The sequence below is a fragment of the Mastigoproctus giganteus genome, chromosome 6 (genome assembly GCF_048544385.1).
Source record: "Mastigoproctus giganteus isolate SK-2022 chromosome 6, ASM4854438v1, whole genome shotgun sequence".
Classification (NCBI taxonomy): domain Eukaryota; kingdom Metazoa; phylum Arthropoda; class Arachnida; order Uropygi; family Thelyphonidae; genus Mastigoproctus; species Mastigoproctus giganteus.
In genome coordinates, this window is record NC_143580.1 from 151671626 (window position 1) to 151696174 (window position 24549).

Genomic DNA, 24549 nt, shown 5'->3' on the forward strand with positions numbered 1-24549 from the left:
CCACGGCTAACTGTGAGCACCCCACCAGCCGTGCCGTTTTGGATATGCTCTGACCCAGTTGTCTGGCCATTACAATTTGGTCTTTGTCAAACTTGCTTAGGTCTGCTGCCTTTCCCATCTGAAGAACAACAGTAACTCTGATTAACGATGCTCACTATCAGGTGTTGTTTATACAGTGTCCTGATCCACGCATGTGCCGTAGTTCACCTGCAGTTCCCTCGATTTGCGTAACGACTTGCTGGTCATAATGTTTTGGCTCATCGGTGTATTTTTATTCTTGTTTTCATTGGTTGGATTACTGTTTTAAGTCTTTCTGATATCAGTGATTGCTCAAATCGCATCATTGAAATTGAAATTATTCTTGTAGGGATGAAATCCTTTATTCTGCACTCCACCTTAAAATCCTGTCTTATTTGGTTTCCCAATAAATGTGCTGAGGCTGTACAAAATAAGAACACTGCATATCAAAATTGGCTTACACTCAAATCTCCAAGTTCATTTTCTGCATACACCAAAGCTCGCAACAATTGTAAAGTAGTTATTAATCAGTCCAAACTAGATTTTGACCAGGTTAAGAGTAGAAAACTTGCTTCTTGTCCAAATAGTAGTCGAGCATTCTGGTCGATTGTCAAAGCTTTTGGCCACAGCTTTTGTCCACCTCTTGCAAAATCGGATGGTCCCATTGTTAAAATAAAGCTGACCTGCTAGTATCCTTCTTTTTTTCTAACTGGTGTATTGATGATCTTAGAAAACCACATCCTACCATTCTCAGTACACTCCATTTGATACCTCCTGTGGTCTTCGTCAAAAGGATTGCAGAAGAATTTTAAATAAAGCTGACCTGCTAGTATCCTTTTTTTCAAAAACTGGTGTATTGATGATCTTAGTAAACCACACTCTACCATTCTCAGTACACTCCATTTGATACCTCCTGTGGTCTTCGTCAAAAGGATTGCAGAAGAATTTTGAACAGCCTTGATATCAAGAAATCACTTGGTCCTAACAGTATTTCTCCACTGGTTCTTGAAACCTGTGCTCCTGAGCTTACTCCTGTTCTGCTTCACCTTTTAAACTTTCTTCTTTCACTGGTTTTCCCTTTTCCTTGGAAATTTATTCATATACAGCCAGTACCTAAAAAGTATGACAAATTCCTTCCATCCAATTATCGTGCCATTGCACTTCTATTTTTTCTAAAGTAATGAAGAAATCTATTAACTGCCAACTCTTAAACATCTAGAAAACTTCCATTTGATCAATGATTGCCAGTATGGATTGTCAGTGTTGATCCGCTAGTGATATACTGGCTTATGTTACCCATCTATGGACAAATTCCATGGAAAAATTTTGATGAAACTCAAGCAGTTGCTTTTGATATTTCTTAGGCTTTTGACCATGTTTGGCATAAAGGCGTAAATAAGCGTCTATCTTATGGTTTGCCTTTTTTTTTTTTTTTTTTGTAATTGGGTATCCAGTTTTCTCTCTGACTACTCACTGCATGTGATGGTAGATGGCTCTGTCTTTTAATTTTTCCACTAATTCAGTTGTTCCCCAAGGTTCAGTTCTTTCTCCCACTCTTTTCCTTTTATAGTAATGATCTTCTTCCATTGACTGGAAATCCTATCCACAGTTTTGCTGATGATAGCGCATTGCATTTCCTCCTTCCGGTTTGTGAAACCTTGCCATGCTGAACTTTTTGAGCATCCACTACCAGTTCCTTGAATGCTCTGACTGCTCACTGCAGGTGGTGGTAGATGGTTCTCTGTCTTTTAATTTTTCCACTAATCCAATTGTTCCCCAAGGTTCAGATCTTTCTCCCACAGTTTTTCCAGGTAATTCTCCAGTAGGGCAAAGAGAACTTTGTTGATTTCAATCCTAAAACTCAGTACTGTGTTATATCTCACAAAAAGGATTCTCCTGCTTCTATTCTTATCTTCGATGACACACATGATTTCTAGACAAGATCATATACCTCTGTTAGGGATTACCCTGACTTCTAATATCTCTCTTGACATAAAACACATCACAAATATTGCTTCCTCTGCATCTAAGAAACTGGGTTTCTCTTTTGCTCTTGGCATTACTTTTCTTACAAACAGTTGTTTACTCTCAAATCCATCCTACGATTGAATATTGTTGAGGTAGTGTCCCAAAACCTCTCTCAGGCTTCTAAACTCCATTCAAAAGAGATCACATAGATTAATTAATGACATATGTCTAACGAAGTCTCTCCACTCTGTCTCATAGAGATTCTGTTTCTGCTGCATGCCTTTTCTATAGATACTTCTGTTTGCACTGTTCTTCTAGAATTCCTGCTGTCTCTTCCAAACCACTCCAAACACATACCACAGCCAATCAGCATTCTTTTACTGTCCAACGTAAAACTTACAGAACCCATTTTCCCTCTTCTTCCTTTATTACTTCAGCTTCTATTTTACTGTTACTAAATACAGTAAGCTCCTGTTATAGTGATCGTGTTTGCAAATTGAATTTTGATTCTAATAAGCGAAAATCGATGAATATTATCCACAGGCTATAAAAATAAAGATTTAAAATACAAATTTATACTTTATTACCACAAGTTTATTACCAATTAAATTATATGTGAAAATTGAAAGAATATTATCCCACAGGTTAGCAAAATAACAATAAATTTATACTTACTTACATAGCTTAATTAATATACATATCAATTAAACATAATACTTTGTAATATGATTATAATTTAAAATGGTTACTTATTTTAGATTGTTTTAAATTATCACTGTTAAGTCTATTTATATATTTTTCGATATTGTATAACAGTCTATATTCATGATCACCTGCAGCAGTACCTTCCAGCGCTCTCCTCAGGATGTCTATAGCTTCATGAGTTTGCCGTTTTGTAACTAGAATTTGTTCAGGTTCATTTTCCGCTTCCTTGGCAAAATTATCAGTAACAGACTAAACAATTTCTTCATCTGTTAAAGCTATACTAACTTGTAGATCACCATCCATGTCCACCCACTTATTAAACTCCTGTTCACCCATGTCTTTGGTCTTTTCGACGTGATCAGTATCATGACTTAGTTGACCATCATGAATAATTAATCTACATATTTTTTTTTTTAAATAATTGCTAATGCAGGTTTCAGAAACTTCATTCCAGGCACACATTGTCATGTGAAGTACAACCACCAGAACAGTTATCTGCTTTACGATATCAGATGATGTTCTCAAACCATCATCTACAGACTGGATGATTCTTCGTCTCATATCCAATCAATAAAAGGTCCTAATGGCTTTTATTATTCCCTGGTCAAGAGGTTGAATCAGTGATGTGATATTCGAAGGTAGAAAAACAAATTCAATGTTTTTGAATATGTTGTTAATTTAGAAAAACATAAAATCTAAGGAAGTGCATCCAGTTGACATAGATGAACAATTTGGTAGTTTTCAGCAAAATGATTAGCTTTTTGAAAAGAATGCTACGATTTATTGGTGCATTGAATGAGCTGGCCTGTCTGAACCAAACGAACAGAGCATCATCATTTGGCATTTCCCTTCACACTTCCTTTTTCTGGTTTCACTAATCAAATTAGTGTTTAATGTGTGACATGATTTTAATAATTTTGATAGAGATGACTGAGATCCTAATTTTACTGCTGCTTCCCTTTAAGACATATTGCTTAAGTTTAATTTGTCGTATGTGTCTATAATTTGTAACATCTTTTACATCAAATTAATTCTCTTTCTGTTCAATGACTATTTTTGGGTAGTAAAATAGATAAGCGTAATCAATAACAGCACATGACATGCACAAATTTGAACTAACACGACACACAAGTAAGATACGGAGTAAAAAGTGAAGGAGAAACACATTTCACCATAATAACATAAACACACAAAATTCCAGCACTATTGGTATTATCGCAAATGCAATAAGATCGAGTTTACTATAACAGATTGTACAAACAAAAAAGCCCAATAAACCAAAAACTGCAAATTGTTTTTATTCTTTTATGGTTGTGACCTAACCTAGAAATTTGACCTCCAGAAATGTGCTTTAGAAAAATATCACAGAGGCGTTCAAAGTTGATTCTTATAGCCAAACATGTGATTCTAATAAACGATGAAAGTGTAGCCATATTATTGATTTGAATCGGTTCTTTGAAATTTGGTTCTATAAAGCAGCTGATTCTAATAACCAGTAATCACTGTAACTGGTGCTTACTGTACATGTGAATGGAGAAGCCTCCCTTTGTATATATTTCCTGAAATTTACAATCTACAGAGATTCAAGCCTGATGTCAACAAATATCTTCTTTCATCTTCTCAACCTTCAGTCATATACAGCAATAAGTACTCTAGGTTTCACCACCTCATGTGATAGGGGTTTGTTTTCATTTAAAAAAAAAATTGTCATAAAGAAGACTGGAAACATGTTTTATATAATTGTGAAATTTACACTGACCTAGGAACAAGTCTTTCTTTCTGATCCTCTGGAAAATTGTGAAGTATGTCAGATTTTTCAGGACTTTGCAACTGATTTCTTCCCCTAATGACATAATTTACTGGCATCAACAAATACTTCAAATAATTCTGCTCCGTGACTTCTCTGACTTGAAACCTTCTAAACAAACAACCAGTCTTGGAGAGATTATCATTCCTGTTAACAAATGGTACATGTGATTTCTAAAAATTTGAGATGCATCACAAAACTGCAATAATTGGACCTTGATTATGACTTAACTAGACTTGGCCAAGATTTACGTGATAATTACATAACTAACTTACCTGGATTTGATTTTCTGAATTTGTCTTGTGTACCTAATTTTGTCAATGATTCAGAATTGACTTGTGTTGATTTTGACCATATCAGTTGGTTTATTTTTAAACTGGATCGAGCCAAAAGTGCTGTGGAGCTGCAGGATATTGTATCCTTTTCCTTTTTTCCCTAATCCTCTCCGCCCACTTTTTTTATGCTGGCCCTGCAGCTTGCTGGGATGGGATTTTTGCTGTTGCTCTCGGTTTTGGCCACTGAGAGCAAAATATTCTTGCTGGCACCCATAGGTTTAGTGCTATCTCCAGAGGGTGTGATTTACATGACCCTTCTTAGTACTTCCCAGTACTTGTTTTTGCCTCCTTATTGACATGGACAAACATTGCAAAGCAGCTTTCCTGGTAACAAAATGGCCAGAAATAGCAACCAGATATTTCATTACAAAAACATATACTAGTCATGTGAACACCATAAAACACTCATCTCTGTTCTTTTTACATGCTAAATGGCAGAGTTGGACAAACATTCCTGGAGCTGCCTCACAAAATATCACAGACATAGTCCATAACAATGTAACTTGTTAGTGTAACATATACATAACTTTGTCACAATTTCTGTATAACTTGTGAATAGTGTAGTCTTCTTATTGCACAGGTATCTCTTAATTTATTGTGTTCCCAAATTTAATTAAACAGAAATCATGCGCCAGATTATTGTAGCAATACAAAGGGCTCTAAATAGCAAGAATACTGTGGTCCAGAGAACTGAAGAGGGCAGTTTTCCTATGCATCACAGTTTTATAAAATGTGCTACTTGTTCAATGTTTGCTGACCATTTGGAATAGGAACATATGTAGCCAAAGGGAATATCTCTGCATTTATTATTAATATTACATATTAGTAATAAATAGATTCTAAGCTTTACACAGGTGAATTGATTTAATTTTGTTTTGGTGATTTATTTATATTTAAAAAAAAAATAGCAAGTATGTGTGCAGATATCTTCTTGGGTCAGTCATCAATGAAAATTTGTCATGTAACTTAATCTTTTCTTATTAACTTCCAGAATGGATGACCAGTTAACACTTTACAGTTTCACTGTAACATGTTAATTCTCTCATTTTATTAATAAACAGTTTTAATGATTATTATAATTTTCATTCATAATTTCAGCTTCCTTACTCAGCTTGATGCCAATAGTCAAATAGCTGCATTCTAATCATGTATTTAAAGGATGGCCATTCTGAAAGCAGTGTATATGTACACTTTGTGATGTATTTTTATTTCAAACTTGTGTGACATGAAGATTTCAGAGTGAGATTTTTTTTTAGATTTCAAAAAAGAATATGTAAATTTAACTGTTACTGTGAAGATGTCTTTCTCTAGACTGCTCATAAATAAATAAATACACTAATTCAATATCATGTTTATTAATAAAGTTCTTGAATTGTGTAAATATCCTTTATGTTCTTAGCTCCACTGTCAATTTCTGTTACTACAATTGTTACCTTGTAATACTATTAAATAAATATAACAGGAGGCTGTGTTACTGAATCATAATTCATGAATTTAATATTAGCTTGTATATACTGATCATAAAGTCACAACCCATTAATTTATAATATAATTTTTATTTACAAGTACGTTGTTGTGTATATGTGTGTATACGTTTATTATATTGTACTTGTGATAGCAGTTACAATATAGACAAGTAATGATGATAGTATTAATAATAGCAACGTTCCAAACAGGGATCTTTCATAAGTAAGAACAAGTCAGATCACAGCAACTAGCATTCTGACAGGGAGGGTAGTTATTATATTCCATGCAATATTTCAAACATAATCACATTTTTCTCAATTCAGAATTTCTGCATAAATTATTTATGTAAATTGGTCTTTTTATCTTAATCTGAATATACATTCTTCACTTTTATCATCATTCATCACATCACAATTCATGTGGATATTTACAGTAACATGGGGGTTACAGATACACAGCGCCCCCAAGGTCAGGACATTGACCACTGAATTTTGCTTCAATGGGAATTGGTTTCTTATGTACTGTATTAGCATTAGTAATGGAAAATGATGCAGAAAAGCAAGATATATAGCGCCCAAAAAAAAAACTACCTCACCTCATCATCAGAGGGGATGGAGACATATTTCTATACCCTCTAATAATTTGCCTAATTCTTCCTTATATTTATTCAAACTACACCAGCTGGAATTTTATTCCAATAATGAATCATTCTCTGGCTGAAAGCTGTTTTCATATATCTGTTCTACAACCATCCTTTTTCAATTTAAATTTATGTCCCCATATATGATTTTAAAAAAATCGCATGTGTACCCTGTACGCATGAAAGATGTTTTATGTGTAAACATCTTTGACGACACCTATTAAATTTTTGCTCATGCCTGCTACTTATTGTACCGGATCACTGTTAGTGATAAATAGGATACACACGCCCGTTGCTTACTCTACCGAATCAACGTTTGGAAGAGGTTACGCCAATAGCCTAATTACCCATTTGATTGTAGCCATTTGTTGAATAGTATGATTGCAACAATACAAGTATTTGTATTGTTACAATCATACAATCATGTTACTCCATCGTGCTTTGTCACAAATTGCACATGCAGCGCTACGAGATCTGCAAGAGCCGACAGTATCCATGCATAATACGCTATTGAAACTATGACGGCTCAGGATCTCAATGAGTACAAGCATGAGATAGTAATACTGCACATTCCATTTCGCAATGAAGAAACAGAAGATACTGTCAGGGATGAAATATGTCAAGATCTACGACGACAATGAAGAGCTCATAATAAACTGTAAATTGTATGAATCGGACTTGGACATTTCAAAACGAATGAAATATGTGACAATGTGTCAAGACAATAACGACGTTGACCCTGAAGAAGCATGCTGTAATGACCTGCATAGCCTTGTAATGCCACTGCGAGAAGACTCCTTTCAAAACTTTTACAATCATCCAAACAGCACGATGAATGAGGATCTAAAGCTCGCCATGCTCAACCGACTTGGCACAATTGCAAAGAAATGCGAAAACTTGATGACCAACAAGGACTTCTGCAACTTAATGAGAATGGCCAATGACAAGGAAAAGATTCTACTCATACATGTAATTTGGAGTCTGTTATCTCCCAATCACGAATCGATTCAAATATTCTTCTGGCTCAGCTGGTTGCAGAAAAACGTTTATGATTCACCTCTTGATGGAAATATACAACTGCTTCAGTAATTCAGACGGGTACTGTAATGCCTACATTACATGCACTTCAAGTTAGTAAGGCTGAAGCACATGTAATGTAATGATCTTGGATGTGCTCAGAGCTGGTTTATGGCAAGATCACTGCCCTCAAGACATCCATTTCCCTTGTTACCAAAAGGTTTCTGCCATGGGTGGCAATGGTTAGCCCAAAGCTACCTAAGTGGTATGCGCCAAATCATAAACGTTTTTCCGCAACCAGCCGGTTTATGCAAGCTCATCCAAGATCACCTCCCATGATCCTTTGCTTTAAATGCTTTTTTTTTTTTTTCTTTTACTTTAAATTTTGCAAGATATCCATTTCTCTGGTTACCAAAAGGTTTCTGCAACAGGTGACAATGGTTAGCCCAAAGCCACTTAATTGGTATGCCCTGAATCATAAATGTTTTTCCACAACCAGCTGGTTTATGCCAGTACTGAGCACATCCAAGATCATCTCCCATGATCCTTTGCGCGATATCCTCTCCTGATTCCATTTTTCTTTGTTATTAAATGGAAATGGCATCATTTCTGCATCACAAAATCATGACAAATTGATATTACTACCGTCCAAAATTTAGTAGGTGCCGCCAAAGATGTTTACACATCAAAAATTGAGAAAGAAAGAAAAAATTACAATTGAGAAAAGGACCATCAGCATTTAGTTTATTCAATCAACTTAATGCCTTAAATACATCAGTCAGATCATCTCACAGGTGCCTATTTTCCAAGCATTGCAATTTGGTAAGCATACCATTTTGTGCCCTTGTCTAATCTCTGCACACATTCCAACAGATCCACATTCTTTTTTTAAATGAGGCTTCCAGACCTGTATGCAGGTCTCAATGTGCAGCTTAACCATTGCTTCATGCAACAGGATCATCACCCTCTGTTTTAAAAATTCCTCTGTATCGGGGTGGGCAACCTTTTTTGAATAAAAGGCTATATTCATTTTCGGAAATAGTGGAAAGGCCGCACCGATCCTTCGAACCACTACTTCTGGGGTAAAACATACTTAATTATCAGTGTTAAATTTTATTACATATAACTATAGAAAAGGCAAATAAATTTCAACAAAACATATTTACAATGTTCTCATCATAATACATTTAAAATGTAGGTTACCTACATTTTATATGAACACAAAATTTAAAAAAATATAATTATAAAGATAATAAATTATTTTCTAAATTGTTATTCAAATGAAAATTTATAGCAATTATTTAACATTCTCTCTGTGTACTATACAAGAATAATTAGAAAAAACTACTATTGTAAAAAATTATTTAATATGAGTTAACTAATGAGTTGAAGATTTAATGCTTTGGTGGTTGAGTTGTTTACCAAACCAGATGTCTCGGCTGAAACCACTTCGATTGCACATTTTTAATGAGCTAAACTCATCAGAATGCATTGGTTTCATGCGAAACATCTTTTTTGATAATTAACTAATGAGATTTTTGGGTTTGTTTTTTATTAGATAACAACTGGATATTAGGCTCCATCTTAGTTGTACGCACTTGAGTTGGTCTTCTAAATAAATATCAGATATCTGAGTCCTTAAATGACTTAATTTGTGTAAGATATGAAAAGTTGATTTGCAACAATACGTAGTTGGAAAGCAAGACAGCAGTCGACGAGCATGTTGACGTAAACGTGGGTATTCAACTGCATTTTTCCATATTTCAATAGGATTTTTTTTTATATCAAAAAAAGTCTTTATCATATTATCTTCTCCTAGTTCAATTAATTCCATCTGTAGTTCCGTGGGTGCCATCGGGATATCAACTAAATGTGGCTCATACGCCAATTTCATTTCTAAAGTATGTTTTTCGAAATCAGAAAATCTATCATTGTATTCTTCAATTAGCATGTCCAATACGGTTATGTAGTCTTTGAAAGTGTCACATACATATTTCTGCTCCTTTAACATATTTTTTAAATGAGGGAAATGTTCCCCAGATATTTCTGATTTAGAGAAAAGAGTTTTGTAAAAAATTAATTTTTTTCGAAATACCTGAATTTTTTGCCAAATGTCATATATACAAAGGGTACTAGGAAAGTTTTGCAATACAGCTTTGTTTATTTAATTTTTTCAAAGTAATTTCCTCTACATTCAATACACCTCTCCATCCTCCGAAACCAATCTTTAAACCAGTTCTGCCAAGTTTCACTAGGGAGTAAAGCACACTCGTCCCAAGCCCGTAGAAGGTCCTCATCACTGGAAAACCGCCTCCCTTTTAGCTTCATTTTCACATGCGGGAACAGTGCAAAGTCGCAGGGAGCAAGGTCTGGACTGTAGGGAGGGTGCTCGAGAAGTTTCAGTCCTGTCGTGGTCAAATATTCGGTGCAGGCTTTGCCGCGGTGAGCTGGAGCATTATCTTGATGGAGGTACCAGGTGTCCATTCTTGACTTTGGCCGCAGGTTCTTCATAGATCCAATGACTTTAGGCAGGCATTGTTCAGTATACCACTTAGCTGTGACTGTCTTCTGCATGTCCAAAACGACACGTTCCACAATTCCACTCGATTTGAAAAATACAGCTATCATTTTCTTCTTTACAGATCATCATCAAAGACCCAAACTTTGTTTTGTGCCTTGGTCGGCAGATCGTAATAGTACAGCCAAGTCTCGTCACCTGTCACGATGTTGTTCAGTATCCTCTATCTGTTGGTAGGTCACTCGCCTGTTTTCGTCAAGCATTTTCCTCACAGCAGTAACGTTTTCCTCCATAACTGATGTTCGTGGCCTTCCCGGCCTCTCAGAATCCTCCAGAGTGAAATTTCCCCTTTGGAATTCTCTATACCACCTGAATATCGTTGTACGATGTGGACAATCATCATCTAGTGCAAGAGTCATTTCTTCTAAGCACTGGTCTATGGTTAAACCACGCACGAAATTATACCACAAAACTGTCCTTATCTCATTTCGTGACCACGATGCCATCGCAAGCACTTTACACTCTCACTACTAATGAATAACTAAGCCCATCGACTTGGCGCGGCGGCTACTATGCACGTATGAACATGTCTCAACATGCAGCAACAAGCAGCTTCCTGTGATTCATTGTTGCGTCATATTGCAAAACGTTCCTAGTACCCTTTGTATATGTCTTGTTTTTCCCTGCAAATAAACATTTAATTCATTTTTCTTTTCCATAATATCACACAAAAACGCAGCATTTCTACAAAATTCTTCATCTAATAAATCACATTCTTGTTGTTCCTCATAAATTTTTTTAATTTGTTCTCTCAAAGCCAAAACTTTTACTAAAATTTGTCCTTTTGATAACCAGCGCACTTTACAATAATATGGCAAGTCGACATTATATGTCTCATCATCCAATATAAGCATGCTTCGAAATTGGCGATGTCTTAAAGCATTTACTCGAATAAAGTTAACAATTGCAGTAATTTTGTCCGAAGTATTCCTCAATGTGGAGGATTTAGCACAAAGGTTTTGTTGGTGTAATATACAGTGGAACAAAATTAATCAGTGGTTTAATCTAACACTATTGAAAAATATACATCTTTAGAGTGAATTATTACCTGAAGTTGTTCTCCTACATTCTGAGCTAATTCATGTTGTCTATTAGTTATAGTTTTTCTTGAGAGAGGTAATTGTTTGTATTTGTCAAATTTTTCCAGATCTAAACATCCTACTGCTCCAACAATACATTCTTTTATTATTTCGATGTCACTAAATGGTTTGCCTTTTTTTCCCAAGTACATGCGCTATTTTGTATGTAACATCGGTTGCAGAAGTTCCTTGCTTAATGAAAGCACCAAAAGCCTTTTCCTGGTGCTGTTTTTCTTTCTTCATTTTTTGAAGTGCAGATTTAAGAGCTTCTCCTTCAATTTTACATATTTATGGTCCTTGTGAGATAGATAATGTTGATTTGCATTGCATTTTTTTTAATGTTGTTAGTGCTGTATTACATATCAAACAAACCATTTTATCTTTCACAGAAATAAGAAAATACTGCATCTCCCAATCTTCTTTAAATGTTCTGTTTTCTTCATTCACCTTCCTTTTAACTTTTTTGGACATGATGGACAATCTAAAAATTAAGCAATTGTGAAAATCAAACATAAGAAATTACAGAATATAATTTCAGAATAATCAAAATATTCAGTTACAAATATGCACATAAAAGCAACAGATAAAAAATCACGGTCACAATTTAAATTTTAAAATAATTTTTTTTCGTCAAATTATTAATTCTGTTAAAATATTTTTTTTATTTTAGCAAACTTAACAGAGGATTAGAATTTTTCTTTTATTAAATAACTTTTGTTTTTTTTATCATTTGTGGTACATAAAAATGATTTTTAAATAAATAGAAAAAGTTAAACATGATATATTTTACTTTTTAGATCAAAAAATTTGTATTTTCCTTTTTTAATTATCTGAATAATGTTTTTATATTGTGAAAAAAAATATAAAGCTTTTTATTATTAAAACATTTTGAATATTTAATTTTAAAAAATATTAATTTAAAAGTAGTAGGATTATTTAATGATTTTGTTTCATCTTTGTGCGACAAAGGCCACACATAAGATCTTAGAAGGCTGCGGGTTGCCCACCCCTGTTCTATATCATTGTCAGAATTCCATGATCTGTGCTTGCAGTCTGTCTGCACTGCTCAGAAAACTACGTTGGAATTTACAATTATCCCTTTGTGTCTCCTTTAATATGGTGCCACCAATGTATGTGGTGTGTTCTGGGATTACTGCTGCCCATATGAAGTAACTTGCATTTATCAATGTTAAAATTCAATTGTCACTTTTCATCCCATCTGTCCAATATTTCTAGGTCTTGTTGCACTAATATGCTTTGATTCCTGTCATTAAACACATTGCCAACCATTGTATCATCTGCAATCTTAGACAATAAGCTTGATGTGTCTTCACCAATATCATTAGTAATATTGAAAACAGTAAGGGGCCTAGGACTGAACCCTAGGAATGCCACTAGTAACATCAATTCAAGAGGAGCAGTGCCAATTTATAATCACCCTCTGTCTTCTTTAACTCAACTCTCCCATTATCCATAGCACTAACTTGTCTCAATGCCATACTGCTCGAGGTTGCAGAAGAGTGTCAAAAGCTTTACTGAAGTATATGATGTCAATATTATTCTCTGTGTAATTCATTTGTTACTGCATCATAATGGCTAATGAGATTAGTCAGAGATGAGATCTCCCCTTAACAAATCCATGCTGTGATTTCTGTATAATTATGTATAATATTTCTGTGTAACATTTAACTACTGACTCCATTATTGTCCCAGGAACAGATGTCAAACTTATGGGTCTGTAATCACTCACTTAACCCTTTGATTCACTTTTATGAATAGGAGAGATATTTTCACGTATCAATCTATCTCCAATACCCTGAATCTAAAGATGCCCTCTTAATTATGACCAAAGGTTTACTTACTTTCCTTGCTGCTTCTCTTAATTTAATTGGATAAATCCCACCAGCCCCAGTTGGGATTTATCCAATACTTTAATTTCCAGTTATAACTTTATACTGCTGGTATTCCCATCTCTAAACTTCTTCACATGTAAATGTAGATGCAAAAGATTTATTCAGTTTGTCAGCAGTGTGACCAAACAGCATCATTAATAGTTATGGCATTCATATCTAATAGGCCAATTATACACAAAAAATTCTTTGTTACTTTTCTTTCTTTGCATATTAGTTTGTACTTACTCTTAAGTTTCTCTTTCCATTAATTATTCATAAAATCACAGAGAAACTGCTCCAGTGGACAGTATATTATAAATTATATGATTATATAATTTATAATCATCCCATCCATTTTTCTTATCTGCTACTAGTCTCATCAGTTCATCTGAAATCCATTTATGCCTGAACCTTGAACTAATGACACATGGCAGAGAAGAAAAATGCATAGGATGCATATAAATTATCAAGTGAAACAGGAGCCTATGGCAGATATAAGCTAGTCTATAATCAAGTCACTAAGGAAATTTTGCAAAGGATGCTAATAAAAACAGCAAGGATTTCTTTACTTATATAAACTCTAAAAGGAAGGGGATGAATTACATTGGTCCACTTGATATCGATGAGTCAACAGTTGATGATCCTGCTCAGATAGCTGATAATCTGAATGAGTATTTTGCATCTACATTCGCACGAGTTATTAAGGGAGGAAAATGCCAGAATTTTATCAAACTGTAACAGAGCGCTTAATGATTTTGTAATAACTGAGAGCAAAGTGGAGGAGAAATTGTTGAAGTTAAACATAAGAAAGGCACCTGGGGTGGATAGGATTTATCCAATTATATTAAAGGAGGCAGTAGAAGAACTAAACAAACCCTTAGCCATAATTATGAGAGCATCCATGGACTTGAGGTGTGCAAATGTATCCCCAATTCACAAAGGGGGATCTAAGAGTGACACGATTAATTACAGACCAGTTAGTTTAACTTCTGTCCTGGGTAAAATAATGGAGTCACTGGTTAAACATGCATTGCTGGGTCATCTACACAAGATTGCAGCAATAATTCAGACACAGCATGGGTTTGTTAATGGAAAGTCTTGTCTGACAAATTTCTTTGGATACTGTGATGTGGTTACAAAAGAACTAGATGCATAAAATAATTTTGATATCATATACTTGGATTTCAGGAAAGCTTTTGACACTGTTGCACATGGAAGATCACTGAACCAATTGGAGCAGTGTGGTATTAAGGGTAAGTTGCTACAATGGATAAAAGGGTGGTTGAGTGGGAGAAGTCAAAGAGTGGTAATCAGTGGATGCTGCTCTTCGTGGACTAATGTTATTAATGGAGTCCCACATGGTTCAGTGTTGTGCCCACTGCTGTTTTGTATATTTATCAATGATATTGATGAAGGTATATCAGGCTTAGTGTTGAAGTATGCAGATGATACAAAGGTTGGTAGGGTTGTTATTGTTATTTGGTTTTTAGGAGCATTAGCAACTAAGGCCATATTGCTCCGGGGATATGTAGTGGTCATCCCCTGACCTTTCCACATGATTTTTTGTATTTGGTGGTCATGGGCTCGAACCCCGGTCTAATCAAGAAGTGTGTGCTACGCACTGCTGCTCCCACCCACCTGGCTACAGAGGTGCCAGGTAGGGTTGTTAATGACAGTAATGGCAGTGTGCTACTGCAACAAGGAATCTAGAAAAGTTGGGCTGAGAAGTGCCAACTGAAGTTTAACATTGACAAATGCAAAGTACTGCATATGGGTAGAAGTAACCCCAGAGGCATGTACCAATTGTGTGGTACTACACTTAGGGTGGTAGAAAATGAAAAAGACCTAGGAGTGATTGTGCAGTCAGATATAAAGCTTTCTGAGCAATGCAGACAGGCTGCCAGAGCAGGTCATGGGGTATTGATAATGATACACAGGAATTTTGCTAGCAGGGAAAAGGAGGTGATTATCCCTTTGTATAAGACAATGTTCGGACCACGCCTTGAATACTGCATACAGGTCTGGATGCCTCATTTTAGGAAGGATGTAGAGTTGCTTGAGCATGTACAGAGAAGAGCAACAAGATTAGTGAGGGGAACGAAGGGGTCCGCTTACCAAGAAAGGCTTAAATTCTGCAAATTACAGCAGTTGGAGACTAGGCATCTGCAAGGTGATCTGATTGAGGTGTATAAGGCCTTGAATGGGTTGAGCACAACTTCAACAACTGAATTCTGATAAGGTTCTTCCACTTGCTCAGATTACGAACACGAGGGAATATAAATTCCAATTGAAGAAAGACAGTTATAGAATATATGTGCAGAAATTTGCTTTTAGGCAGCGGGCGATTAATTGCTGCAACAAATGTTTAGAGGGAATGTGTGAAATTGTTTTTTTTTTTTTTTTTGGCTGATGAGCTCATGCGCTTGCTTTCTTGCATCACATGCCTCTATTATTACTACTGATAGATAACAGAGCGGCAAAGGCTCAATATATTCTATATTATAAATAAATTAGTTCAGAAATGGAGGAATTACGTCTATGATGTCTTGTAGAACACTTCAGTGCTGATACTCTCCATTGTTGAATAACTATACGAATAGATTACAAGGAATTTGCAGCCTTGTAGAGAAAATCAATGATTTTGTCTACCAGGGTCATGAATATTTTCCTGTGATCATGACCCTGGTCGAAAAGCCTGTCTCTGCTTCAGGGAAGTAACAAAATTCTTTAGTTTCTTAATGCTTCTGAGGAGTCAATGTTTTTTATGTATGTTTTAAAGTATTAAATATATGGATTCATTATTTGGTTCCAAAGCATTTGAATTGTTTTTAAAATACGGACATATTGTATTCTCTCACTCAAAGATAAGGGATGGTGATTCAATTTAGTTTGGGCTGGGGGTCCACTTACCTCCAATTCCATGGTGCATTGGATCATTCATTTGGTCTACGAGAGTGTGGAATACATGTAATCTATTTGTATAGTTATTGTGACCCTAGTGTAACGGAGAGTATCAGCACTGAAGTGTTCTACATGACATCATAGAGGTAATTCCTCCATTTCTAAACTAATTACTACTACTATAATGGCATAGTGTTTGGGTTGGGGCACCACCGGTGGTCTCCCACAACTGCACCATCATTACTTATGTGAAGTAGGGCTCACAATACCGGTATTCCAAAAAAACATTTTCCACAATAAATTTTGATGACAATTAGGTGAAATAAAGTAAGGAAAAGACAAGTAATTACTTGAATTCATATTTTAAATCAAAACTTTTATTACAATGATAAATATTTTAACAAAAAATTATTAAACATACAGTTATTCTAAAAACAAAAAAAAATATTCATATTGAAACTACAAATTTGGTTGTCTAAGCATCCACACTACCTGTCCAAATAAAGTGAGCTCTTAAGAAACATAAGCAATCAATAGTATTATCATTTAAACTGGATCTAATTTGGTACATATTTGATTAGCAGCTGAAAATGTCCTTTCAGATTCTATGCTGGGTGATGCTGTTGCACTGAGATAGTCGTAGACGAGTTGCAGTTTATCCTCCTCCTCCCCTTATTCCCTCATCTTCAAAAAATCTTATTTCCTTTTTATCAAAAAAATATTTCCTTTTTGACTTTTTATTGCACTATATCCATATTAAAAGAAAGGGACTGACATTTAAGCTTGGTGAGGAAACGAAATCTACAATGTAGGTGTTATTTATTAATTTTATTTCCTCTGTACCTTAGTATTGCCGTCAGTGGCCATTGTTATGATTTTCGTACAGCAGCTCCCTGAAGCACTAAGGCCCTCAAGCTACCTGACTGTGTTAACAAATGAGAATTTCCAGGAGGTGAAGCATAATCCCACATAACACACACACACACAAGTATATATATTATATGTGAGCTGTCAGTTTCTCACAAGCAATGACACAAATATAAAACACAAAAGTCAAGTCACTTATCATACAAAACTACTTACAAGTATATACATACTTGGTATTCATTTACATGGAATCTATTCATTTTTCTCATTTTATCTATTAATGCATGCTATCATTTCCATAAAATTTCTCTCAATTAACAATATCAATTCTCTCTACAGCTGCAAACACTAAACTAATTCAATCTTAATCACTTCCTCATATTTCTCTTAATCTCTCTCTCTCTCTCACAATACCAATTTTCTTTACAACTTCAACCTTACTCTAAAATAATCTCCCACTTTATCGAAGTACCATTTCCAATACAACACAGTTCAGAAGACTTACCTTCCTTCTCTTTCACAGTGGGATTCCTTTGTGTAGATTCCTTCCACGGAGTGCGGTGATGTCTCTCTTTATTCTTAGTTGAATTCTGCATCGCTGTTGTATAGCTCTTTCAGTACTGTCTTATTTCAGGAACAGTTCTCTGTTAATACTGAAGGAAATTACCACAGTAGAAGCCAGGGCACTATCTGACTGGCTTGTTACTCAGCTTCCAGATTAACATACCTGGCAGAACTCTTCACTATATAGCTGGGCACTCCCAGAACTGAACACAGAACTACCACTGCAAGTCTGCAACTACTCCGAACAACAAACTCGAAACCCCTCTCTGAACAACTCCAAACCCTACTTTTGGCATGAGCACCTTATTTATTTCCTTCTCATTTATTTATTTATTTCTCCAGTTGATTGCAAGTTACAATCGCCCCTTGTACTACTTTTTTATATGGAAGGTTACGTGTAAACCCCAGAGGGGTTTGCATACATTTAAGTATCCCCCCCATCTAATTTAAACCTGACCCAATCACACCATTATTCTTTAAACTTACTCTTCTTCCTTTGGTGGGAAAAACAGAATATTTTTCTCGCACAATGAAACCCTTTCATCTTTTACCTCTAGATCACCCGTTCACAATACCTTTGAACTGTTCCATACCGACACCCTTTCCCAAAATGCACTAAGCGTTGCATCCTCAAGTAGCAGTGTAATAAAGGGATTAAACTATTGTTCAGAAGCTTTTAATTTTAACCCTTCCATGCCATACCACTTCACCATATTCCTTAAATACCCTACCAGGCCTACTCCCACTAATGGAAATATTTCCATAATAATGTTTTTATTTCCTTAAGTGCTTTGTTTTCACACACACACTATACTTACTAAGAGAAATTTATTTGTAAGATTTTGTGTCTTACTTTCATGATGTTTTCAAGTTTCTGTTGCATTTGTACTCTGTATAACAATCCCTCATTTGCAGATTCAGCAATATTAATTAATAATTTATTGTTGTCGATTTTATAACCTTTATGTGAATAAATCATAAACAATTATTTTTTAAATTAGTACCGAAAAACCAGCATTTTGTATCGATAGCGGGATTTCAAATCCTAAATAAAATGACCAGGATCCCAGTATTGTAACCCTAGTGTGAAGTAAACAGAAATCTGTAAATGTCAGAAGTGTGTGTGTACTTTTTTTGTTTAGTGTTGGGTTCTGTTGTTCTGGCTTTTGGCTATAGGATCTTATAGATCCTTTTGAAAGAGTATATCTGATTACTGTCATTAACCACTGCCTTTTATATTAAACACAGTAAGGGGGTCCAACACCAAGACTCACTCCTGTGGAACTCCACTCATCACATCAGTCCACAAAGAGCAGTGGCCATATATAACCACCATTTGTCTCCATATAACCATCTCTTTATCCATTGTAATAACTTGCCCCTAATAAGACATGGCTCCAATTTATACAACAATCATGTGAAATGATATAATAGAGTTTACTGAATTCTTAAGTGTTATATCAAAATTATTCTTTACATCCTTCCTTTGTGACAACCTCAAGCATGCTTTACATGATTGTTTAAGCATGCTGTACTGTTAACATATTCATGCCGTGATTGCCTTATGGCTCCACCTCTATCAAAATGATCTTACATTACTTTTTTTGGTGTCAACTCCATTTATTTTCTTTAGCACAGAGATTAAATATATGGGTCCGTATTTATCAACTTCACCCTTTGAACGACCCTTGTGAATAGAAAATATATTTGCACATCTCCATCTGTAGGGGACATTCTCCTGAATGTAAAGATTTTCTCATTATTGTGGCTAAAGGTTTGAATGCCTACTTCTTTTGAAGCTTTTAATAAAATTGGATGATTTTTATCAAACACTGGTGCTTTTTTTCACCTTTAGCTGTGACCATTTTTTTTTTCACTTTTAGTTGCAACAATTTCTCTTCCTTACTTTGTTATGAAATTGCTAAATTCCTAATCAGTTATCAGAAGTTTATGGAAAACTGCTAACCTCATCTGTAGGAACTTCTTAAATGTCTGAATCTGGGTAGGAAGAATGGCCTGCCTATTCTTGGCTTCCAATAATCACTATTCTCAGTTTGCTGATTATAGACTAATTTACACTGATGACTCAAAATATGAAAATAGCAGCAGTGCCATCCACTGCTAGATTTCCCTTAGAATGAGGTGTATACATAGCTACATCATATGCAAAAAAAAACTTACAAAGTTATTACACCCCTTTGCACAATGGTTATAATAACTGTTCTCCCCCACATGCAGTGCAATAGACTGGTTCAAATCCCATCAATCATATGAGGAACTTTCTGGGATTTTTTTCATTCTGAAGCTGAGTTAGTCAGCCTCAGGTAAGGACAGAAAGTATGTTTTCTCCTGGAGACTTGGTTTTTTCATCCCATAAAACAGGCAAACAAAACAGAGCACACAGACAATTTATGGACATAATTATTATTGCCTTAATATGTCATTAAACCATCATTAAAAGTACTTTATATATAGAGACTGCTTGAGTATGTATCCAACACATTCAAAAATTTGGTGAATTAGAAAAATAGTTAAATAAATAGATGAGTACATATAAATTTATGATTTGAAACTCACTTCTGCAACAAATAAATGTCTAAAGTACAGAGTGATCAACTACAGGAATATCTCCCTCCATTGAGGAAGCAGATGAAATTCTTCCAAAGACAGTTCCACAGGGGATGGGGTTGCCATAATAGATGAGATTAATGAGGTTGAGGGCCCTACCTACTACAGAAGCATCTCAGACCTAAGGAAAAACTGGTAAAAAAATAAGGCACCAACCTTGCCAGTTAAGCAGTGGTTGGATGTTGATGAAGACTGTGAACACTTGCTTGGCCTACTAAATCAAGACCTTTCCAATTTGAACCTGATTCCCTTACTGTGTCAAGGGGTAGAATTCTGCCGTGCAAATGCCAATGGTAATTCATCCAAAGACATATTTTTTCCTGGTCAGTTGTACCTGGGACAAGCCACAAAATGTTATGTAACCTGCTCATTGAAAATGAACAACTGAAGGCCAAAAACACTTTCCTGTCGGCCACTATGGACCTCTCCAGTGTAGTCAACCCGAACATAGCTATCAACATTAGGCCGGAGGCCAATACCACCTGTGTCATGACATGTCATTGTCCTCACTGCAAATGAAGAAAGTACCCTCCAGAGCAGTGAGGACATCGAAACAGGTTATGAATCCCCTCATACCAAAGCTGCAATATCAGGTATCACTGTCGAGGCAGCCTCTAATGCAGACATTGAGCAAATCAAAAAATGAGAGCCTTGGAAACATCAGCTTGAAAGCTGAAATTCCTGAACAAAGAGGTCCTGGCCTTCTAGTCTCTTTGATGGACAGCTCCATCACCAAGGAAGAGCTAGTGTCAAAAATTTTACCCATAATCTCAGTGAATACATGGATGCAGATGAGGCCAAAGGCCAGGTCAGAGTGCAGTTCTCTACAAAGACAAAGGCAGCTTAAATTGGGTGCTGGAGTTCCCCCCCTCCCCCGGGTAAGATGGATTCCACACACCCAGCCAGAATCAATTGGCTCGTCTCAGGTACAGGCACATCTTTCAGGTGTCTCCAGAAAATAGCCTGTTTGTGGACACATTTAATACTGATTGCCCTGCCAAGAAATACTGTGCCAATTGACCATTCAGTCAGAGATGATGCTTGCCCATTTTACAAAAGAGCTGTTGAGAATCCAAAACTTAATACCAATTAAGGGTCACAGTCTCTGCAGCAATGTCTGCAGATTCAAGATAGTATAAATTAATGCCCAAAATGCCACCTTAGAGGTAAATAAATGCACCACTTACTTGAAGAAGTAAGTGGTGCATTTATCCTGCTTCTACAGGAACCCTACTGCTCCAAGACAAGGTCTAAGGATGTCTGCACACAAACAAGAGAATTTAAGTTTGTGACCATCATTATTAGGAACCTACCGTGTCCACAAGATTTCACTCTCTTTGTTCACTTCACCTTGCTACATTTAACCTGGATGGTGAATTTGGGTGTATTCCATTCCTCTCATCATTAACTGAATGTTCAGCTACTTTCAGTTCAGCCAAGACTGTGGTTTTGATTTTTGGGCAGCTGTATGGTTCTCATTGTCACCGACTCAAACACAAAAGTCCACCCTGTGATACAATCTCACTATTGATGCCAGAGGGGCGCTCTTCTGGAAGATTTTCGTGCTGCGCATGATTTTATCTTTCTCAAATCATCCCTGTCTCCTCAAAAAGCCAGCGCAACCCAGTACCTTCATTTCCACCATGGGTCATTCTAATATGGATATTCCATAATTAAATGAACCATGGCCCAGCACATTCCATCTTTGGCTGGATGGTGCATGAATACGTGCACTAGTAAATGCATGGGAAATTTACTATTGTCTGGTGCATGTATTCACGCACTGGGCAATAGTAAAATAAATGAGGATGATATTTTCACAGTTATAAATGATTCTAGAACTAGGGGCCATAAATTCAAGTTACAGGGAGAGATGTTTAGACTGGATTGCAGGAAGTTTTATTTTAGCCAGTAAGTTATAAATTACTGGAATAAGTTACCTACATAGGAGGCTGACAGTTTTGGGAAATTCAAAGGTCAGCTGGATAGTTACCTATGGGAGGAGGAAAATGCGTAGGTTATCTATTTCCTTTTCTCTTATTATTATTTATTAATTATTTATTTAATTTTATTTTATTATTATTTTTTATTTTATTTATTTATTTTTTCGCTGGTTCAGCATAAGCCTTAGGCTTCCTTGCACTGTGTGGCCATTATTAATACTAATACTAACAAATCCCATTCTTCCACCAGCGGAGACTTTAGCTCACCAAGTGACAAAGAAGTTGATTCTCAGCATGCAATACAACACCCAAAGCAATCCCACACATGTTTGATTGTATTTAAGTCCAGTGATCATGCTGGCTACAGCAGTTGTTGTATACCTTCAGTTTCAGTGGTTTTTAATGCATGAAAAAATCTGCGCTGGCCGCACCCATAAAAAGTTGCACATGGGGTTCAAGGATCTGCTCTCAGTACCTCTGTGCAGTTATGGTACCCCTATCAAAAACATGATAGGCACGGCTGTTGATCATTATTCTGCCCCAGAAGAGAATGTCGCCTCCACTATAAGTCTCTCATTCTCTGATGCTAGGGGAATGGTAACACATTTCTCATCTGATGAAATAACATCTGGAATCTGCAGACTAAAACAACTCATCAGAGAACAGAACTGTACCCATTTGTCAGGGCTCCAAGTCACATTCATGGCACCAGTTTTGACGAGCTCTGTGGTGGTTTCAGGTTAATGGGATACACTGGCTTCCTCGCGTAGAGTCCACTTGAATTGAACCTTCTTAATACAGTCTGGTTAGAAATGTTTTCTCATGTGGCCGCAGCAACCTCAAAAGACAGGACATCATAGAGTTCCATCTTGGTGTTAGAGCCAGATAGGGTGCGTTCTGGTTGATGTAGCCCTTGAGCAACCTTTGCCAGCTGTTCTTGTAATCGTTCCTATCTCCTGAAACTGTTTCCATAGTGCTAAGACAACATAGCGTGAGACATTAAGCAGTGGCCAACTCTGCCTGGCTTCAAGTCCAGTGGCCTGCCTTCTCAAAGAATCATCCAAATGAAGATGATCTTGAGTACTGGAGAGGTGGCTGTCCCACTGAGCAAACCAAAAAACAGGAATGAAGTGATGTGGTCACAACCCGTTTTTATAGGCATGAATAATTTGCATAATGTGAGGTTCTGTAGGGTGGTATCAATTTATATCTGATACCTGGAACTTGCATGCCAGGATGTCTGTTATATCAAATATTTGCCTATCATGACACTGTTCACAATAAAATATTCACGAAAAACATTTTGTTCTATTAATTTTATTGCGCAGTGTATCTACATTATCTTGATAATTTTATATCCACGGTTTGTTCTGCATACCTTATGTCAGATGTCAACACTAAGTCTAATCTTTGATTTAGCTCCTTCTCTGAATCAAAAGGTAGGCTAATTGAATTTCTCCTCATATCAGTTAGTTGTTTGCAATCAACCAAATATGCCATTCACTTACTGCCCAACCAATGGTGAGAGTAACATAGACATTATGGTAACATCACCTACTATTGCTTCTGCCATATGTGATTGGTCTATACACCCAAGTTCCTGTTCTAGTGATCATTGAGCCATTTGTTTTGTTATCAAATCTTCATGTACTGTCACAACTCCTCTTCACGATCTCACCTTTCTGTTTGTAGCATTTTGAGATTGATCTGATAGTGCCATGAAGTCCTCTTTTTCTGACTGTAGACTTAATAATGTTTCTGTATTATTTTCTGAAAATTATGCAACTTACGTTGCTGATGCTATATTAGATGCCAGTTCTCGCACAGCTAGACTTAAATTTATGCCAAAAATCCCCAACACCTTGGTGGACTGAGGATCTCATATCTTACGTCACCGAGTATTCATTCCAGGCAAATATTTCAGTGTCACCGACGTAGTTGGTCATTCAAGGATATGGAGCACCTGCAGGATAAATGTTGTCCTCTTAAGAGAGAGTATATAGAGGCCATCAATCACAGTAACAGGATTATGATTATCAGGCACTCATTTGCCCTCTCCACTAGTATTTCTAATCCTTGGGGCTTAATTCTTCGGCTCAGCAGAAATAAAATTCATCCTCCTGAAAAAATATCAGTCAAT

The 24549-nt window shown here is 36.1% G+C and overlaps 2 protein-coding genes across 3 annotated transcripts in view; one reads left to right on the forward strand and one right to left on the reverse strand.

The window, feature by feature from the left end:
• Positions 1–6058, forward strand: part of LOC150084658 (uncharacterized) — a 350037-nt gene extending 343979 nt beyond the window's left edge. The window contains exon 17 of the mRNA XM_090375393.1: positions 5932–6058. Within this exon, the coding sequence (XP_090231519.1) occupies positions 5932–5977 (46 nt within the window). The 3' untranslated portion in view covers positions 5978–6058. The remainder of the gene's footprint in view (positions 1–5931) is intronic.
• Polr3F (RNA polymerase III subunit F) overlaps positions 1–24549 on the reverse strand; it is a 315200-nt gene that overhangs the window by 23343 nt on the left and 267308 nt on the right. Inside the window, exon 12 of one of the 2 annotated variants that reach the window (XM_090375397.1) lies at positions 11711–12095. The exons of the other annotated variant lie outside the window; for it this stretch is intronic. Within the exon in view, the coding sequence (XP_090231523.1) occupies position 12095 (1 nt within the window). The 3' untranslated portion in view covers positions 11711–12094. Of the gene's footprint in view, positions 1–11710; positions 12096–24549 lie in introns of those variants that run through there. 2 annotated transcript variants of the gene reach the window in all.